Source organism: Cervus canadensis, chromosome 33, assembly GCF_019320065.1.
Source record: "Cervus canadensis isolate Bull #8, Minnesota chromosome 33, ASM1932006v1, whole genome shotgun sequence".
In the NCBI taxonomy this organism is placed as follows: domain Eukaryota; kingdom Metazoa; phylum Chordata; class Mammalia; order Artiodactyla; family Cervidae; genus Cervus; species Cervus canadensis.
This window is the reverse complement of record NC_057418.1, coordinates 7,222,275-7,240,501: the sequence shown is the minus strand read 5'-3', so window position 1 is coordinate 7,240,501 and position 18,227 is coordinate 7,222,275. Positions and strand designations below refer to the sequence as shown.

Genomic DNA, 18,227 nt, shown 5'->3' with positions numbered 1-18,227 from the left:
CATTGGGAAACTTGAAATAAGAGAATTCACTGGCTTTGGTAACGTGTACTAGCTGTGGCATAACTCAATGCTTACGGGCGTTACGGTTATGGTTGTGTTAGGATCAAGCTGCTGCCTCATGTAAACTGTCATCTGTAAATCTGAATGCCCTAGAGCTCAGTCCTTTCAATTTATCTCTCTCTAGAGTTAATCTCATGGTGATATCAACCAATAATAGTTCTTTAAATATCATCAATACCCTGAAGCCTCCCAAATTTATATTTCAAGTTCAACCTTCTCTCCCAGGTTCCAAGTGGTTACAACTGACTCCCCACACATTTTTCAAGTAACAGGTAAAACTTATTATGTCCCTTTTAACCAGGTTGCTTTACTACTCTCCTGGGAAGCTGTCCTTCATGCAGGGACTCCACAATTCAATCTTCCTCCCTCTTGGAGCCTGACCGTCTTTACCAGTCACCTCCTCCTCGTTTTCCAAACACTAGCAAACATAGAGACTACAGAATCAGGCACACATTTCTCACTGCCTCAGTCTGGAAATAACATGCACATCACTTCCCTTAAACCAGCTATACCACCCCGTCTAAGGGCAAGGAGTCCAGGAAGGATAGTCCCAGATGGACCAGAAAAAAGTATGAAACAGAATTGGTGAAAGCATAGCAATAACTCTGTTGCCAGGTCTAAAACTGAACTCCTGATCTCCAGCCTCAACCTGTTCTTTCTAACTCATTCCATCTCAGTAAATGCCTAACCCCATCCTTCCCAGTGCTCAGGACAAAGACCTGGAAGTCAAGGTCCTTCTCTCACAATCCACATCCAACCTGTCAGCAAGTCCTCTCAGCTCTAGGTTCAAACCACATCCTGAATTCAACCATTTCTCACTACTTCTACTGTTATCTTGTCCATTTCACATCTGAATGTTTAGAACAGCCCAGTTTCTACTCTTGACCTCAAAGAGACCATTTTCAACCCAGCAGACACTCTAATCTTTTAAAAACTTAAGTCCCATCATGACATCCCTAAGCTTACCCTCAAATTGTTTCCCATGTAACTCACAGAAAAGCTCAAGCTCTTATAAAGTCCTAAACACCTCTGCACAATCTGTACTCCTCACCTCCACACTCCCATCATGATCACTTCCTTATCTCCCCCCTTGATTACCCCACGACTGGCACCAACACTGGCCTCTTTTCTATTCCTTGACCACATCAGGCACGGCGCCATCTCACTTTTTTCATAGTCACTGTTCCTTCTAACCAAAACTCACTTCTCCCAGATGCCCAGGTGGCTCCTTCAAGCCTTTGCACAATGCCATCTTCTCAGTGACAGCCGTCTGTTCAGTTCAGTTCAGTTGCTCAATCGTGTCCGACTCTTCGCAACCCCATGGACGGCAGCACGCCAAGCTTCCCTGTCCTTCACCAACTCCCGGAGCTTGCTCAAACTTGTGTTCATCAAGTCAGTGATGCCAATCAACTTCATCCTCTGTCATCCCCTAGTCCCCCTGCCTTCAATCTTCCCCAGTATCATGGGCTTTTTACAATGAGTCAGTTCCTCGAATCAGGTGGCCAAACTATTGGAGCTTCAGCATCAGTCCTTCCAATGACTATTCAGGACTGATTTCCTTTAGGAAGCCCCCTGACTACTCTCCAAACTAAACCTTGCCCCACCCACATACCTGAGCTCCAGAACATCCTGTCCCTGTCCCTGCTTTATTTGGTTTTTCTGGATGCACTAGTACTTTCTAGTATCTAATATTGTTTTCCTGTTCATCTCTCCTTGCTAAAGTATAATAAACTCCATGAGAATCATATTTGTCTATTTTGTCCACCAAGTATCTCCAACATTTAAAACCATGCTTCAAATATAGCAGCTCCTCACACATATTCATTGAGTAAATTAGTAGCCATTGCCCAAATCTCATTTTAAACTATTGGTAACTCTAGAACTTAACAACTTACAACCATATATTAAGCTAAAACTTGGGCAGGACAGAAATTGTAATATATTCATTATTTAAACATTAGCAAAGTTCCTGAGAGTAAACAATAATTATTGGTTTAACTGAATCTGTTGAATTACTACCCAATTTTAATACATTCTGCTGTCTTACCACTCCCTGTTCTAAAGATTTAGCCATGACAGTTGTGTGGCTGACTTGTAATCATAGTCGAATAACTTACATTTCCCTCCATATTTTAAAAATCTTTTCCTTTTGGTTAAACAATTTGAAATCAAGTTGCATTGAGACAAGGCTGTGACAGCTGGAAACTGTGATGATGGAGTGTGAGCCTGCCGGCTCTTATTCCAGAATCCACGCTGCAGCACACACTGTCTTACCTGCTGCCATCCACTTAAATGGTTCTCAGATGCTTCCGTACATCTGATGTCTTAAAGACACTACTTGGTAATTTCACCATTTAGGTACTCTATTATCTCATTGCAAAGGAAAGCTATAATTGGTAATTGGGAGCTACATCAATTCTGAAACTGACTCAACTCAAAGCAGAATTCCACTGAATTCTGGCCAGTTGGATGGTATAAAAATTACATGTTATAAATATGGTTCTTTTGACTAATTAAAAGGCCAAGTTCTTCCAAACAGATTTGTAGCCTCAAAACCAATAAGCTGATTCTGGTTATATCTGAATAAAATACACTGTGTGCATGATGCTTAAATTGATTAGTCTGTCCAAGATAAAAAAACAACAGAAGACTAACAGGATTCCTAGATGTTGATAATGCTACACTATCAAGAATGAAAAAGTGATTTAAACTGAAACTAATAAAAATAATTCTTTTCTTGCATAGAGTTGAAACACTGATGGAAGCTGTTGATTCTGAAGCGCTACATCTAGATGGAAATTTTGTTCGTCTGTTCAATTCTACATAAGATTAAAAATCTGTCCAAATAGCTCAGAGAGCAGTTCAAGTTTTAAAGATGATCTAGTGGCTACAGGCAAAAATGGTATTGTAGAATCTCTAAGAACAAAGAACTGAGGAATAACTCTAAAGTCATTTGGTAGTCCAGGGGTGAAAAAAAGACGGGAAAGAGGTTAGTTTACTAAACTAACTCTGGAATCTTAATATGTATTATTAAATTAGCAGGTATGATGCAAGAAAATAAACACTAGTAATGTCTACATATATATATGTGTATATATGAACTTCTAAAAATACTGCTGAAACACATGATGTAAAATATGGATCCAAGGGATGTGACTTAATTTAGACCTCACTAATTGAAATGTGTCATCAGTAATGTAAGTTAACTGATTCAGTAATAATGTAGGAAAATTCAGGTCCTTAATGTTTAATATTAGGGAATGCAATTGTATCATAAACTGTAATTCATTTTACCTCATTTTATTTAGAAAACACTAACATTTTACTATGTAACACATAGTACTTAAACTTATAAACAATATTTTTTTAAACCTTCTAGCTTGATGGTAAATTTAGGCCAAATGCCCTCTCACTTTGATATGAATGAATCAGACCAGAAAAAATCTGTGGAAATCTTTAAAAAAGACTAAAATTCTTCAATGTGTGAGGATACTGTAGGAGCTATAAAAACAAATACTGATTAGTCATTATTTGAATACAAAGAATATATTTCAGAGTATCAAAGGAATTTCTGATTGTTAGTATAAATACGGACATGACTGAGCGACTGAACTGAACTGCTCTGCATAATCTATATTCATGTTTATTTCTATTAATAAGAGCAACATGTCATTAAAAACTGTAGTGTTCTATAATTGGATATAACAAACTGCTTCTAAGTAATTATAAAGTTCTAATAAAGAACTTCAAATATGAAAGCTAAATTTTACTTTAATTGTTTATCTCTTAAAATTTCCAAGATCCTCTAAACCAGACTGCAAAAAGTAATCCAGATAAGTGAAAAAAATAAAAAGTACTGAGGACCAAAATTTGTTTTGATCACATGCTATTAAACTAGTGTTACATGTTATACGCAACTGTTTTAAATAAGTGATGCATGAATTCATGAGTCAGTAATCCATTCTGAGAATAACATCTTGGCTTTCTAAAATTTGTCAGGCTGTTCACTAACATACCTTACTAACAGTATATAAAAGCTTTTGAAGAAAACATTTATCGAATGTCAGTAAGAATTGTGCTAAGAAGGAAGGATACAAGATGATCAAGACCCATTATTACGCTTAAGTAGTTTATAATCTAGTAGAGAGGCAAATAAACAGATAAGATTTCAGCTCTGTGGGGTAAGTCCTGGGGTAGAGAGGTAAATGCCAAAGGGTACAGCGGCCCAGTGCAGGGGCCCCTGACCCAGTGCAGCTGACTCCCTGGGGAAGGAGGAGGAAACCTGAGCACCTTCCTCGAGGGAGGGAAACCCATCGCGAGTCTTCAAGACTTACATGTTCTCCAGTGAGGAAGAGGCTCAGCTGGGAAGAAGCTAGAGTACTAGCAAAGACAGAGACCACAGAAAGCCTGAGAGATTCAGGGGACCGAGAGAAGCCAAAACTAAAACTACAGATAAAGCAGGCAATGAAGTCTGAGTGCTTTACTATACTCGGGATTTTCCTCTTGAAGGCAAGAAAGAGTCTGTGAAGATTATCAAGTAGAGTAAGGATGGGATTAGATATGTAAAGGGCTTCCCTGATAGCTCAGTTGGTAAAGAATCCACCTGCAATGTAGGAGACCCCGGTTCAATCCCTGGGTCTGGAAGATCCACTGGAGAAGGGAAAGGCTACGCACTCTAGTATTCTGGCCTGGAGAATTCCAGGGACAGTCCATGGGGTGGCATAGAGTTGGACACAACTGGACTGAGCAAATTTCACTTTATATATGTAAATTAGGAAGACCACTCTAGAAAAAACTTAAAGCCAAAAAATACAGGAGATTATTAAAATAAAGATCCAAAATAAGGATTTGGAACCAAGAGAACAACTTTGAGAGGTACTAAAAATTAAGAATGGATAGGATTTTGAAATGGGGATGGAGAAAAGGATGACTTCCAGTTTTCCAAATGAACTTACTCAGTAGCTGATGATACCATCCACTGAGATGGAAGACAGGAGAAAGGGGGAAAAGCTGGGAGAGGAAAGCTGGTGGGTTCAGTTCAGTTTTTATCTGCTCAGTGTACAGACCCTTGTGCTCCAAGCCAGCTATGTCTCCTAGAAGGCAGCTGAATTTGCAAGAATGAACACACATACTCATTAAAAACCAACTGATTTTAGGGCCAGATAAAAATAGCTGAAACCCCAGTATTTTGGCCACTTGATGCAAAGAAATGACTCATTGGAAAAGACCCTGATGCTAGGAAAGACTGAAGGCAGGAGGAGAAAGGGATGACAGAGGATGAGATGGCTGAATGGTATCACCAACTCGAAGGACGTGAGTAGGCTCCGGGCGTTGGTGATAGACAGGGAAGCCTGGCGTGCTGCAGTCCATGGGGTCACAGAGTCGGACACAACTGAGCGACTGAACTGAAAAATAGGTTCGATTCTAATCTCTGCTACTTAAAAGCTGGTTGACCTTAATATTCTCTAAGCCACAGTTTGCTTATCTGTAAAATGGTGACCATAACAAACACGAAGCAAAGATATGGTAAGGATTGAAGACAGTCTACAGAAAATGCTAGATGAGTATAAAATGTGCAATAAATGACACCTCTTGCTATATCTATGCCTAGAGAAAAAAACTTCTTTTTGAAGTAAAATAGCTATAAGTAAATTCTCTTTCATTTTGCTAAGAACTTTTTAAAAATTTCAGCCTATTTGTCCTATATCTTAATAAATGCCAAGCATTTTTTTCAAAAAGCTTTGAGACATTAATCAATAGGACTCTGCAAGATTTAAAGTCATTTAAAGATTTCATTCAAATAGGAATCATTTCACCCTAATGGGAGTTTATTCTATGGTGATGAAAGTCCAAACAAGAAAATTCAAATGCATTTAAGGCATGTGGACGTAATGGGGAAAGCTTTGGACTTGGAGTCAGAAGACTGTTGTGAAGTCCCAACTCTGACTTGGGACTTAATAGTCCCAAGCATCCCTTTGCATATGCACAAGATGAACAGATTGGCCTGTATGTTCTGCTAAGTCTAAGGAGAAGGATTTATGATGTTTACAAATTTAAAGCCATTAAGCCCTGAACCCTTGACACAAACTTCACATTTCGTGTGGGTTAAACCAGACAAACACAGTCCTGATGACCAGAGAGCAGAGGCTTCCATTCTGACTCTGATCGAATTGTCATCCGCGGGGGAGAGTTTAGGACTGGGGAGGGAGAAAAGGATAGGAGAATGAGAGCAATCTTTCCTTCTCTCGAAATCTCTCACATTCCTACCACCAATTCAGCAGCTGGGTTTGAGCTGAAAGACCAGAAGGTCGGTCACTCAAGATTTCTGATTCTCAAACCTGGCTGAACATGAACAACACTGAGAACTTAATTTTTAAAAAAAATACCAAATTCCACAGCATTAAAATATCACTAGGAGTAAACCCGATAAGATTTACAGGGGTTGGGTTTCATTTTGTAAAAGGTGATATGAAGCATCTTGTGTAATAATCTCACTCTAATGTTAAACCTAAGACTATATTGTCTTTAGCTTCATTTAATTGTGCTGAATCAAAAATTTGTTCTTAAGTATACACACATACTCCCTAAGGTAACTAACTGGATCATCCTGGGTTGCACGGACTTTACCAGCTTTAGCTTTGAAAGTTCCAAGTCACAGGAAACTCCTGGGTCCCTGGAAAACAGGGACAGTAGGTCAATCTAGCTCACATGCCCATGCATGCACGCACACACAGATCCACACACACGCATTCTTACACAGATGGACACAAACTTTTAAGTAATGTCCAATGTGTCAGAACAAAGTACAGATAGACAACAGCCCTCTCGTGAAGCATCGCCGCTAAGATGACGTCATCATTCACTCGGGTACACGGTCACACTTACAGACCTCGGATGCCACTGGGATCAAAAGACAGGCAAGAATAGCATGGGTGACATATCATTATGCTGACTACCATCCATTCCACTAGAGCGCATGCTACCAATATTTAGGTTCAGTAACCAGCATTTAAAAAAACTCCTTTGAAGCCCCTGCTTCCCAACTGTCTTTTGTCTACTTTTGTAAAAACTCAGGCATTTTTTGAGGAATAATCTCTACTATTTGATGAATTTTTTAATGGTCTTTGTAATTTTTTGTTACATTTTTCCTGCAATAATACCAGGTGAAATTAAATAATAATGTAACATATAAAGATGTTAGACAATGGTCATATCTGTCTATAAATTGAAAACTCAATTACCATGTCATTTAAATGAAACATTAATAGAAAACAAACTAACTTGGAATGACATCTATACATCAGAACGCACATTACTCTAGATTTTAAAATTGAACTCATTTCAGAAATCATTTCCAGAACCAGATTATTATAACAAATACACTGTCCTCTGTGGCCTGAAGGGAATATAAGATTCTAAGATGTAGTCATGATCATACAAGCAAACAACACACACATGGTAAGTATACATCTCCTCATTTGTGACATCACTAATAGTCTGTGGACAGAACTTGGATGCAACTGGCGGTACTGTGGGAGTGGGGAGTGAATGCAGAACCTCCCACTGACTCCCACTGACTCCCGTGAAGGACTAGTGTCATGAAGACACTGCTAATAAATTAGGAGGAAAGGCTATATAAGTCCTTTCCCATTGAGAAATCTGAATTTTAGAATGGCTGCCACCAATCTCGTGCATTCCTCCCTGGGCAAAGTGAAAGTCGCTCAGTCGTGTCCGACTCTTTGCGACTCCATGAACCATACAGTCCATGGAATTCTCCATGGGCAGCCTTTCCCTTCTCCAGGGGATCTTCACAACCCAGGGATCGAACCCAGGTCTCCCACATTGCGGGTGGATTCTTTATCAGCTGAGCCACAGGGAAGCCCTGCAAAGACCTTAGCAAAATAAGGAAACCCCTTCCGGACTGTGGTCTCCATCCTCAAAGTGAACAACAGGCATGCAAGTGATAGGCTTCACCTTTCACACTTCTGACAGTCAACCCCACATGCACCATCCAAGTGCCTCTGGGACAAAACCCAATAAAGGAGGTGTGTAAAACTGTTTAGACAGTAAAAAACACTTTGCACAATTTCAATGCCCTCATCTTTCTATCATTGTCTTTACAAGAAGGCAATCAAGGAAGACCTCAAAACATGATATCATTAAGCAGAAACAGTATACATTTCCAAAGGTATGTTTTATGATCTTGAAAGAGGATTCAGAATTTGACTAAAAATATGTTTAACAAAAACTTCTTTTTACAATATATCCCTTCCAGTATGATTTTGAGTCATCTTACCACAACATTTTTCAGCAAAACTGAGATTGAATTGAGACTTACGGATTGCTCATTTAAATCCTGGGAGTCTTCCATGTGGTTTTCTTACTTCTCCTGCCGCCCCCAAGTAGAAGCAGCTTCCTCCAATTTAAAAGGGACTATCTGAAACAAAACGATGAAAACAAAGTGGAAAAATGAAAAAGTTATCTTTTAAAATTATTTGTAAAATTACCAAAACTTTGATTTACGTGATAATAATCTGTAGAGGCATTATTTTTCAAGAACAAAATTTCTTAGTATTGTTCCCATATTTGATAGAAATGATGACCTTGAAAATCACATCACAGTAATATTGAGATAAGTAAACAGCTACTTAGGCATCCTGCAGATAAGCAAAGGCATCTGAGGACAACTTCGGAGACCCAGGGTGTAGTAAACACCCAGCGTGCTATTTTGCTGAGAGAGATCTGTCATTAAGCAATTGACAGATTAAAAATTAAAAGTCTGTGTTTCATGTTAGTCACTTAGTCGTGTCCAACTCTTTGAGACCCCATGAACTGTAGCCTGCCAGGCTCCTCTGTCCATGGGATTCTCCAAGCAATAATACTGGAGTGGCTTGCCATTTCCTTCTCCTAAAGTCTGCATTAACCATTCATTTTCTAAAGAATATAAAATTGAAAAAATATAATGTGTATTTTAATATGACAGCTCTATACCACAGGAAAATTTGTCTCAATTGCCAGATGATCATATTCTGTTCTAAAAAATATGTGATAAAATGCATGCACAATTTTTTAAAAAGAATGAAAATAAGACTATCATGATAAAAAGGCGTTACAGGAATATGTAAGAAGGAAAACTGGTCCGTAAACTACTCAAAAAATGTTCATCTTTACTTGATATAATACATTAAAAATTTTCCAGGCAAACTGAAGTCTAAAAATACTCTAAGAAAAACAGACATACATATTTTAAATTCCCATATAGAGAAGACTTATATAATAGAAGCCATGGAATATAATGCAAAAAAAGCCAAACACCCCCTTGAGTTCCCCCCCAACACACAATTAATCACAATTAAAATATACATGAAAATATAAAAATATCTGTGCAAATATCAAACATAATAAGCTAATGTCCTTGACATAATAAAGAACTCTTACAATCTAAACAGTAAAGCATATGCACTCCTACAGAAAAATGGTCAATCACCACAAAATAATATTCAAGCTCACTAACCTATGAAATGCACTTTAAATTAGTAATGATACATTTCTAGCCCTTCATATTCTAATTCTAAAATAAAATTAAAAGAATATGAGTTTATAAAAAGATCTCTATAAAAAAGTGTTCATTGTAGGCATAAACACAGATATAAATTATTAAACTTATATTTCAAGGAATATTTAGAGACATCAAAAGTTTTCAAAGATATCATTTAAGTGGAAAATAAGTACTCCAGTCTGCAGAAACAGTATGTCCCCAACTCACTTTACAGAACATTCAACATATTGGAGGGGTTTAACTTGGTTTTAAGTATTCCCTACTACAACTAGAGAGATGTGGTTTTAGTTTCTTTTCTTTTCTGCCCTGCAGTACAGTCTTTAATAAACCAGTTACTTTCTTTATTAGAACATATTACGTTTTGAAATGTACATTGTTTTACGTATACATGGACACAGAGACACAAATCAAAGATTCTTTTCTAAAATTTTCTCTAATTTTAATTTTTAAATTTTTAAAAGTCATAAAATGGGAATGGCAACTTATATGTATGTATTGTGACAGCCTCAGTAAGAAACTGATTACAAATACTCCAAAACCAGAAAGGTGTCATTTTTAAAGAAAAGCACTATTTTAAAGGGCATTTAAGGCGGGGATGAGGAAGGGTAGATATTAACACACTGAAAGGTGTTACAGTATACATCTGAATTCAGGAAGATAGGTAGGTAGGGAGTTCTAGATTTAAAGATGTCATTCTCTGAGTTGGAGGTGGCCCTGAGAAATGGTGATAGGAAAAAGCCCAGCTCTTTCCTTTTCACCTCGCACCTTCGTCTTTCTTCTCCCACTCTCCCCCATCTCCTTACAGACCCTCACATCACATCTGGTTCTCCCCCCGTCCTGCTTCTTGCTGATCTCTGGCTTGCTCTTCCCATCCAAGCGGACCTCCTGATCTTTGGCCTGACCACTCTGGCCCACCGTTGCCTTGGATAAGGTTCACAACTTAGTAAATGTGGCCATTAGTCCAGCTGATGCTAAACTGCTAATGTTCTACACCTGCCAAAATCATGAGCCCTTCCTCTCTCCTCCAGGAAGAAACTGTGATGGATCATTTCCTTTACAGCCATTTTCTCCCTACTACCTGGATAATAAATTAGCCAAGTACTCTCTTAAAGGAGGAATCTGATGTTCCTTTTCATCTAATAGATGGGTAAGATGAACGGCAAAAATACTGTACCAGAGTATCAAGGGAAGAAACACTAAATTCAGCTATGTAAAAACAAAACCAAAACTTTTTATTTCTGAATAGAGAAAAATAGCCCGCAAAATAAAAAGACACAACAGATTATGAAGAATATCTTCAAAAAATACTATAAAGATGACTTTAAAAACAAAAATATTGCTAAGACGAAGTTTAAGGAACTATTAAATGACTAAGCAAAGATATGAAAAATCATTATTTAAAATGTAAGTAATAAACAAATATTTGAAAAAGTATTCACTTTCACGGTTGCCAAAATATGCAAACTTAAGCAGTAAGTATACAGTTTGGATTCCTATACACATCTTCAATAACTAAACCATTTTAAATATTATTAATAATCAGTGTCATAAAGGATACAGTGAAAATGGTGTCCTCATTCAACTGCCACTGACAATGCCAAGTTTTCTAATATTTTTAGAAAGCAGTCTGTCACTGCATTTTAAAATATGTTTAAACTCTTTTACCCAATGTATCAACTTTCCTAGGGAGTAAACTATTTCCTTCCAAAAGTGACAAGGTATTCACTACAGTGGCATTCACGATAATAAAAATTAGATGTAGCTTCATCTTTGCAGAGCAGTGATTAAACAAATTATGGTCAATAAACTTAATATAAATGCAAAGGTCAAAAGTACAATTATAAAAATGACATGAAAAGCAAAATATACTGATTACATAGTAAGTAAAAAAAATCAGAACACAAAATTTTAGCTATGCTAATACTAATGTAAACTTAGCATGTATTTGGGTATTGGTTCAAAAGAAACATTAAAAATATACATAATTTGATAAAGAATTATGTCTTTGGCTTCACATACTTTGATTATTGTTGACTTTATTGCCTGTTTGCAATAAATTATATTTTATTTTTTTCCACCCTAATGCAGAAACACAGAGTAAGTAAAACCAAATGATGCTAAAATGATTTCACAAAATCAGTTAAAAGTACAGCAAACAAAGAAAGGGAATTTTCCAAGCAGCAGACTCTATCTCCAAGTGAACTCTGTGTCTTTCTCTAGGAAATAAATTTCAAAGCCAGAGTAATTTCTTTAAGGCAAGTATTCTTTATCCTATTTATTAGTGTCATCTACAGCACCTAGCTCAGTGTCTGGTGAGCATTATGTGGTTAACAAATATTAACTGAATGAATGACAAAATTAATGGTGGATGAAATCATACACAATGTATTTGACAATGCAAACAAAAAATTAAACAGCCATATAACTTAATTTTGAAAATTCTGTCTCAAATATGTGGCTATTTTAAGAAAAATGCTGTGCTTTTCAGGTAGAGTATTGTAACTTATCAAAAAATTTAATATTGAGATTAGTCCACCAGGTATTTTTCTATTTGCCTGACACAATGCCTGGTGGACTAATCTCAATATTAAATGTTTGGCTTCCCTGGTGGCTTAGATGGTCAAGAATCTGCCACCAATGCAGGAGACCTGGGTTCGAGCCCTGTGTTCGGAAGATCCCCTGAAGGAAATGGCAATCCACTCCAGTATTCTTGCCTGGATAATTCCATGGAGAAAGGAGCCTGGCAGGCTACAGTCCATAGGGTCGCAAAGAGTCAGCTGCAACTGAGCAACTGAGCACACATACCAGCAATAAAATACTTATAATAAGATGACTATTATAATCAAATGTAGCTTATTATTTACTAATAACATAGTATGTCATTTTAGTTTCCTAAAGTTGCTGTTATAAAGTACTAAGATTAGGTGGCTTAAACAACAGAAATCTATTCTCTCATAGTTCTGACAGTACGAAGTCCTAAATTAACACACTGGAAGATTCAGGCCCTCTCTAGAGGCTCTAGAAAGGAATCATTTGTCTCTTCCTAATTTCTGGTGTTTGCCAGCAATCCTTAGCATCCCCTGGCTTGTAGATGCATCTTAGTGTGGACACCACACAATATTCTCCCTGCCTATCTCTCCAAAGAACTTCCTTTTTATGTGCATCTCTCTGTCCAAATTTCCCTATTCTTACAAGTACACCAGCCAGGTCTCATTTTAACTCAATTACATATGCAAAGACCCTATTTCCAAGTAAGGTAGCATTCACAAGTAAGGTGGTTAGAACTTAAACCTATCTTTTGGGAAAAACATGTCAACCCAAAACACACGTACAATGATCACACTAAAATGATATTAAGATGTGATCAAGGTTTAAATGTAGAAGACTGAAGGCAGGAGGAGAAGGGGACGACAGAGGATGAGATGGTTGGATGGCATCACAGACTCGATGGACATGAGTTTGAGCAAGCTCCGGGAACTGGTGATGGACAGGAAGCCTGGCGTGCTGCAGTCCATGGGGTCTCAAAGAGTCGAACACAACTGAGTGATTTAACTGAACTGAAGGTTTAAACGTAGTATTTCCAGAAAAAATACACAAGAATTAAATTAAGGATATCGATCACTAGGAAAGAACTGATCATATTCTACAAGGACCACCATCTCTGGGCACTGGTGCTAACTCAAGTGAAATTAAAAATTAAGACAGCCAGAAAACTGTTGAAGCATAAGAGAATAAAGCAAAGACAAACCTTTTTCGTTAACCACGGCTTCAGAATCTACTTAATGTTCCAGTTGGGGAGTTATCTGCATCAATGTTCCATGTTACAACATAATACTTTGCTTTATATTTCCTTAAATTTGAGATTGTTACTTAGTTTAACTGTTTTACGGTAACATGAATTTATTTCTTTGCCAAACACTCTAAAGTACTAAAATATTATGAGCCCAGTGATTTTATATTACTGGACCAAGTAAAACTACCTGGGCTAATTGCAGACACAGTATTATTTTACATCATAATTTAGCAATGGTTGTTATGCTAAGTCCTTTAACATTTAGTATTCACAAATACACGAGAAAAAGACAAGAACATTCTTCAAATCAAATAAGAGAAGTATTACCTCATAATAAAGATATAAAATTAAGGAATAACAGTAACCTCATGCTGTTTTATGAGGCAGTAATTTAGTTCCAAGGTCTATTTCAAGGCCATTCTCCCCAAAATGGCAAATTTCGAACAGGAATCATAGCGACCTCACTCATTCGGTGTTAGATTATTTCTTCTGAAGTTAGGTTTTCAATATACAGAAAATTGATCATATCCTTTTCTTGAACTCTGCCCTAGACATAAGGTGGAAACTCCTGTCCCATGGAAAATCAGAATTAAAAAAATCAGCAAATCTTCTAATTTAAACATATAATGAGATTATATATCAAATGTTAAAAACATTTCTCAGAAATGGCATGAGATACTTAGAAATGGCACAAAAAGGACACTGTGCTTTCAAGAAAGAGAAGATGCTGGAAGAAGCAGGAAGAGCTTATGGAGTCTGTCTGATGTAACCCTAATCCTGTCTTTCTAATAAGCAAACCATCAATAAAAACTAGACTGCCCAGGCATGCTTTCCCTTGGTTGTGTGTGTCTATGCTCAGTCACGTCTGACTCTTTGAGACCCCATGGACTGTAGCCCACCAGGCTCCTCTGTTCATGGAATTCTTCAGGCAGGAATACTGGAGTGGGTTGCCATTTATTCCTCCAGGGGATCTTCCTGACCCAGGGATCGAACCTGAGTCTCATGATTCACCTTCATTGCAGGCAGATTCTTTACCACTTGCACCACCTGGGAAGCCCTTCCTCTGGCTGAAGGCAAATGTGAAGGTGAAGGGGTGCTCCCCGTTTCAGAGCTGGCATGGAGCTAAGACAGAAGCTGCAGGGGGTGGGGTGGCGGGGCTATTCTGCTGAACTAAACACACAGATGGCAAGGCCCCCCCACTGATCATTAAAGCTTAACACCTGTCATCAGCTCTTTGTCACTCCTCTGCATATTCAATAAATTACCTAGCAACACCTCATGGAGTTCACTCAAATCTCTCCCTGTTTCTCTCCTCACAGATACTATAGCAGTTCAAGCCACCACCTTTCCTACATTGAAGCAGCAGCCTCCTAAGGGCCCTCCAGCCTGCTCCCTGGACCTCATTTTTCACGGTGCAGAGTGACAGCTTTAAAATCAAGATCTGATTACGTTCTCTTCAAACCATCCAGAGCTTTGCCCCTCCTTGGGGTAAACCATTCTTTCATTGGAGCTCTGGCAGTACGTCACTCTGCCAAAATGACCCACGACAGGAGACCAGAAGTCAGATGCTTTTGTTCCCTGGAGCCATGGACCAAAGTAGGAGTTTAGGGAGAGCTCCATCTTCCTTCTGCCTGCGGTCCAGGCGTTATTCCACAGTCCTCACCATCCCGTCACCCCATCACTACCATCACACTGCTCTGCGGCCAAAGGTTGGGAATTCCACCAAGGGTCTCCTGGGAGGGTGCATGCACAGTAGAGGCTAAGCTTGCTTCTTGCTGCAGTGCAAAGAAAAAAGAAGAGGGAAAGAGACTACATTCCCCCACCCATCTTCCAAACACCCAGTATGCGTGCCTGTCTGCTAAATTGCTCAGTCATGTCCAACTCTTTGGGACCCTATGGACTATAGTCCACCAGGCTCCTTTGTCCATGGGATTCTCCAAGAATATTGGAGTGGGTTGCCATGCCCTTCTCTAGGGGATCTTACCCACCCCGGAATCGAACCTGCTTCTCCTGCATTAGCAAGCAGGTTCTTTATCACTAGCGAAACCTGGGAAGCCCACATGTCTTGTACATTCCTGGGGTAAGATATAAAGATTACACCCCACCCAAACTCTTGTTCTGCAGTGGAGATGGAAGTGTGTGGATCACCTCTGGCACAGCCCCCAGTCTACCCTAGGTGGGGGCTTTAGAGGATTTATTACGCATGAAGAGTCTTCTGGGCCAAGGCAAGGTGTCTGTCATTCCATTATATTCTATCATTTAGAACAGCTAATCTATTGTTTGACTTGCAGATTATCAAATTGCAAATGAATTTTCAAAAACATTTGTGTATAAAATTAAGGTTTGCTTGCATGAGGGTACTTATACATCTATCGTTGTTTAGTCTCTAAGTGGCGTCCGATGCTTTTGCAACCCCATGGACTGTTGCCTGCCAGGTTCCTCTGTTCATGGGATTTCCCAGGCAAGAATACTGGAGTGGGTTGCCATTTCATTCTCCAGGGGATCTCCCAGGGATTGAACCCAGGAGTCCTCACTGCAGGCAGATTCTTCATGCTGAACCACCAGGGAAGCCCATATACATCGATGAATATCACACTGACCCATATTCATCTTATAACACATGAAGTCCCCCAGTACTTTTCCAGTGACATCAAATTACTTCAGACTAATGACTCGTCACTATCCCTTCCAACGACTTAGGATGTAGGCCTGAGAAAGTACCAGGCTACTCCTCCATCAGTGGCAAAATCTCTAGCATATAAAACTTGGGAGCTTTTTACTGCCACGAGTAAAAGGCTGATCTGCTAGGGAGAGACAGAAATGAGCTGACCCAGAAAGAGAAGCAAAAACGGGAGATGGCAGGAAAGTCCTGGCAGAATCCAAGTCCCCGGATCCTGTTACTCATGAAGCTTCACTGTCTCTCTGCTCTTCCTGCTGCATCATTGCTCAGTGCTTCGTTGGATTCCATGAGCAATCCTCATAATCTCCAATTAAATTCTCTCCTTTACTAAGAGACTGCCTCACATAAAACTGCAATTGTATAGGAGGTCTAACAAGTTTTACTCCCACGGCATTCTTGAGTTATTATAGCTGGGATCAACTGTCAAGAAGGACACTGCCTCTACATCCTCTGCACCAAGTTCCCCTCATTGCCCTCCAAATTTCATTAATGGGTCTACGAAGCTGGGTCAGGCACTGGCTCGTTCCAGCTGCTCAGGCAGCATGCCAGAGCGGGAAGCCAACAGCCAAAGAACACCTAGCTCCAATTCTATGGCCAACTATTCAGAAAGGTAAGATGGGCATTCTGTGACCATGCACATGACTCTCGCCCCTGCTTGTACAAAAGGAAAACAGAAAAGGTGTCCAATAAACAGATGGAGGTGAACAGGAATGTCTGACTTCCATCTCCTTAAATGAAGTCAAGCTGAAAAGTAGATGCTGAGCTATTTTTGAACTGTTTACAAAGATAGGGCACGGGTTTTGCAAAATGGTCCATTTAACACAAAATGTTTAAAAATAATGAGGTTAATTTCTCATGCTAAAAAATGATAACAAGCCAAATTTCATGATAATTTTGGTTTCCCAGCTGGCACTAGTGGTAAAGAACTCGACTGCCAATGCAGGAGACGCAAGAGACACGGGTTCAATCTGTGGGTCAGAAGATACCCTGGAGGAGGGCATAGTAACCCACTTCAATATTCTTGCCTGGAGAATCCCGCGGACAGAGGAGCCTGGCGGGCTACAGTTCTTAGGGATACACAGAGTCAGACACGACTGGAGTGACTGAGCATGCACACATGCATTTGGGTCCTTAGTGATACACAGATTCACTTGGTAGCAGCCATCTTCCTGGAGTTATAAATTACCATCACTTGATTTTTGACAGTAAGGGCCAGCCAAGGTTATCTGTTCTGTTTGTGTTTGCTAATTGTTGATGGTTGGCTAGTCAACTTAGAAAACACAGACATAATTGAAACCAGCTGGTCTCACAGAAACATCTCGAAGAATTCTGAGCTTGGCTACTTTTATTACACCTACATATTCTGTAACCTACTTTCCTTCTCATGCATCCCTTGTTGTTCTTCCCATACTACACTTCCACTGACTGCAGAGCTTTCTACATTTACTGTAATAGTTCATTGAACTATGTAGCCTGACAGAAAAGGACTATTTGAGCCTTTCTTAATAAACTATCTGCTCTTCTCTCCTCTTAAGACCCTAGAAGTCTAAAAAACATCCTTCTGGAGGAAACAGAAATGCAGTGACTCCGAGTAAAGGCTTAGGGGCTTCCCAGGTGGTTCAGTGGGTAAACAATCCACTTGCAAAGCAGGAGAGGCAGGTTCGATCCCTGGGCTGGGAAGATACCCTGGAGGAGAGCATGGCAACCCACTCCAGTATTCTTGCCTGGAGAATCCCATGGACAGAGGAGCCTGTACAGTTCATGAAGTTGCTAAAGACTAAAAAACAACATCAACAAAGTAAAGACTTTAGGTATAAAATGCCTATATTGTAATAATAATACCTATATTATATTTTGTTAGGATTAAATAAAACCATGTATTTCAAAAAAGTAAGCCCTTTACTAATGACAGACGAAGAAAATTTCTGCTTTTTTATTCATTCTTCACAAAATTAATTAAAATATTTTGTTTTTTCTATACAGTAGAATTATACTTATGTGATTTCTAGGAAAATAATTTTTAACTCCGTTCAACTAAGAATATTATACTAATCAGTTATTTGCAGGAACTGCATTAACTATCTATATATAGGCAGTTAGCAGCCCAAGTCACCAGTCTTGGACCAATTTTCTGA

At 38.9% G+C, this 18,227-nt stretch overlaps 1 protein-coding gene across 12 annotated transcripts in view; it reads right to left on the bottom strand.

Moving 5' to 3' along the window:
* Positions 1–18,227, bottom strand: part of EYA4 (EYA transcriptional coactivator and phosphatase 4) — a 306,683-nt gene that overhangs the window by 266,398 nt on the left and 22,058 nt on the right. For all 12 annotated transcript variants that reach the window (XM_043456882.1, XM_043456884.1, XM_043456883.1 and 9 more), the window contains one exon: positions 8,399–8,497. In XM_043456882.1, the coding sequence (XP_043312817.1) occupies positions 8,399–8,431 (33 nt within the window). In that variant the 5' untranslated portion in view covers positions 8,432–8,497. The remainder of the gene's footprint in view (positions 1–8,398; positions 8,498–18,227) is intronic.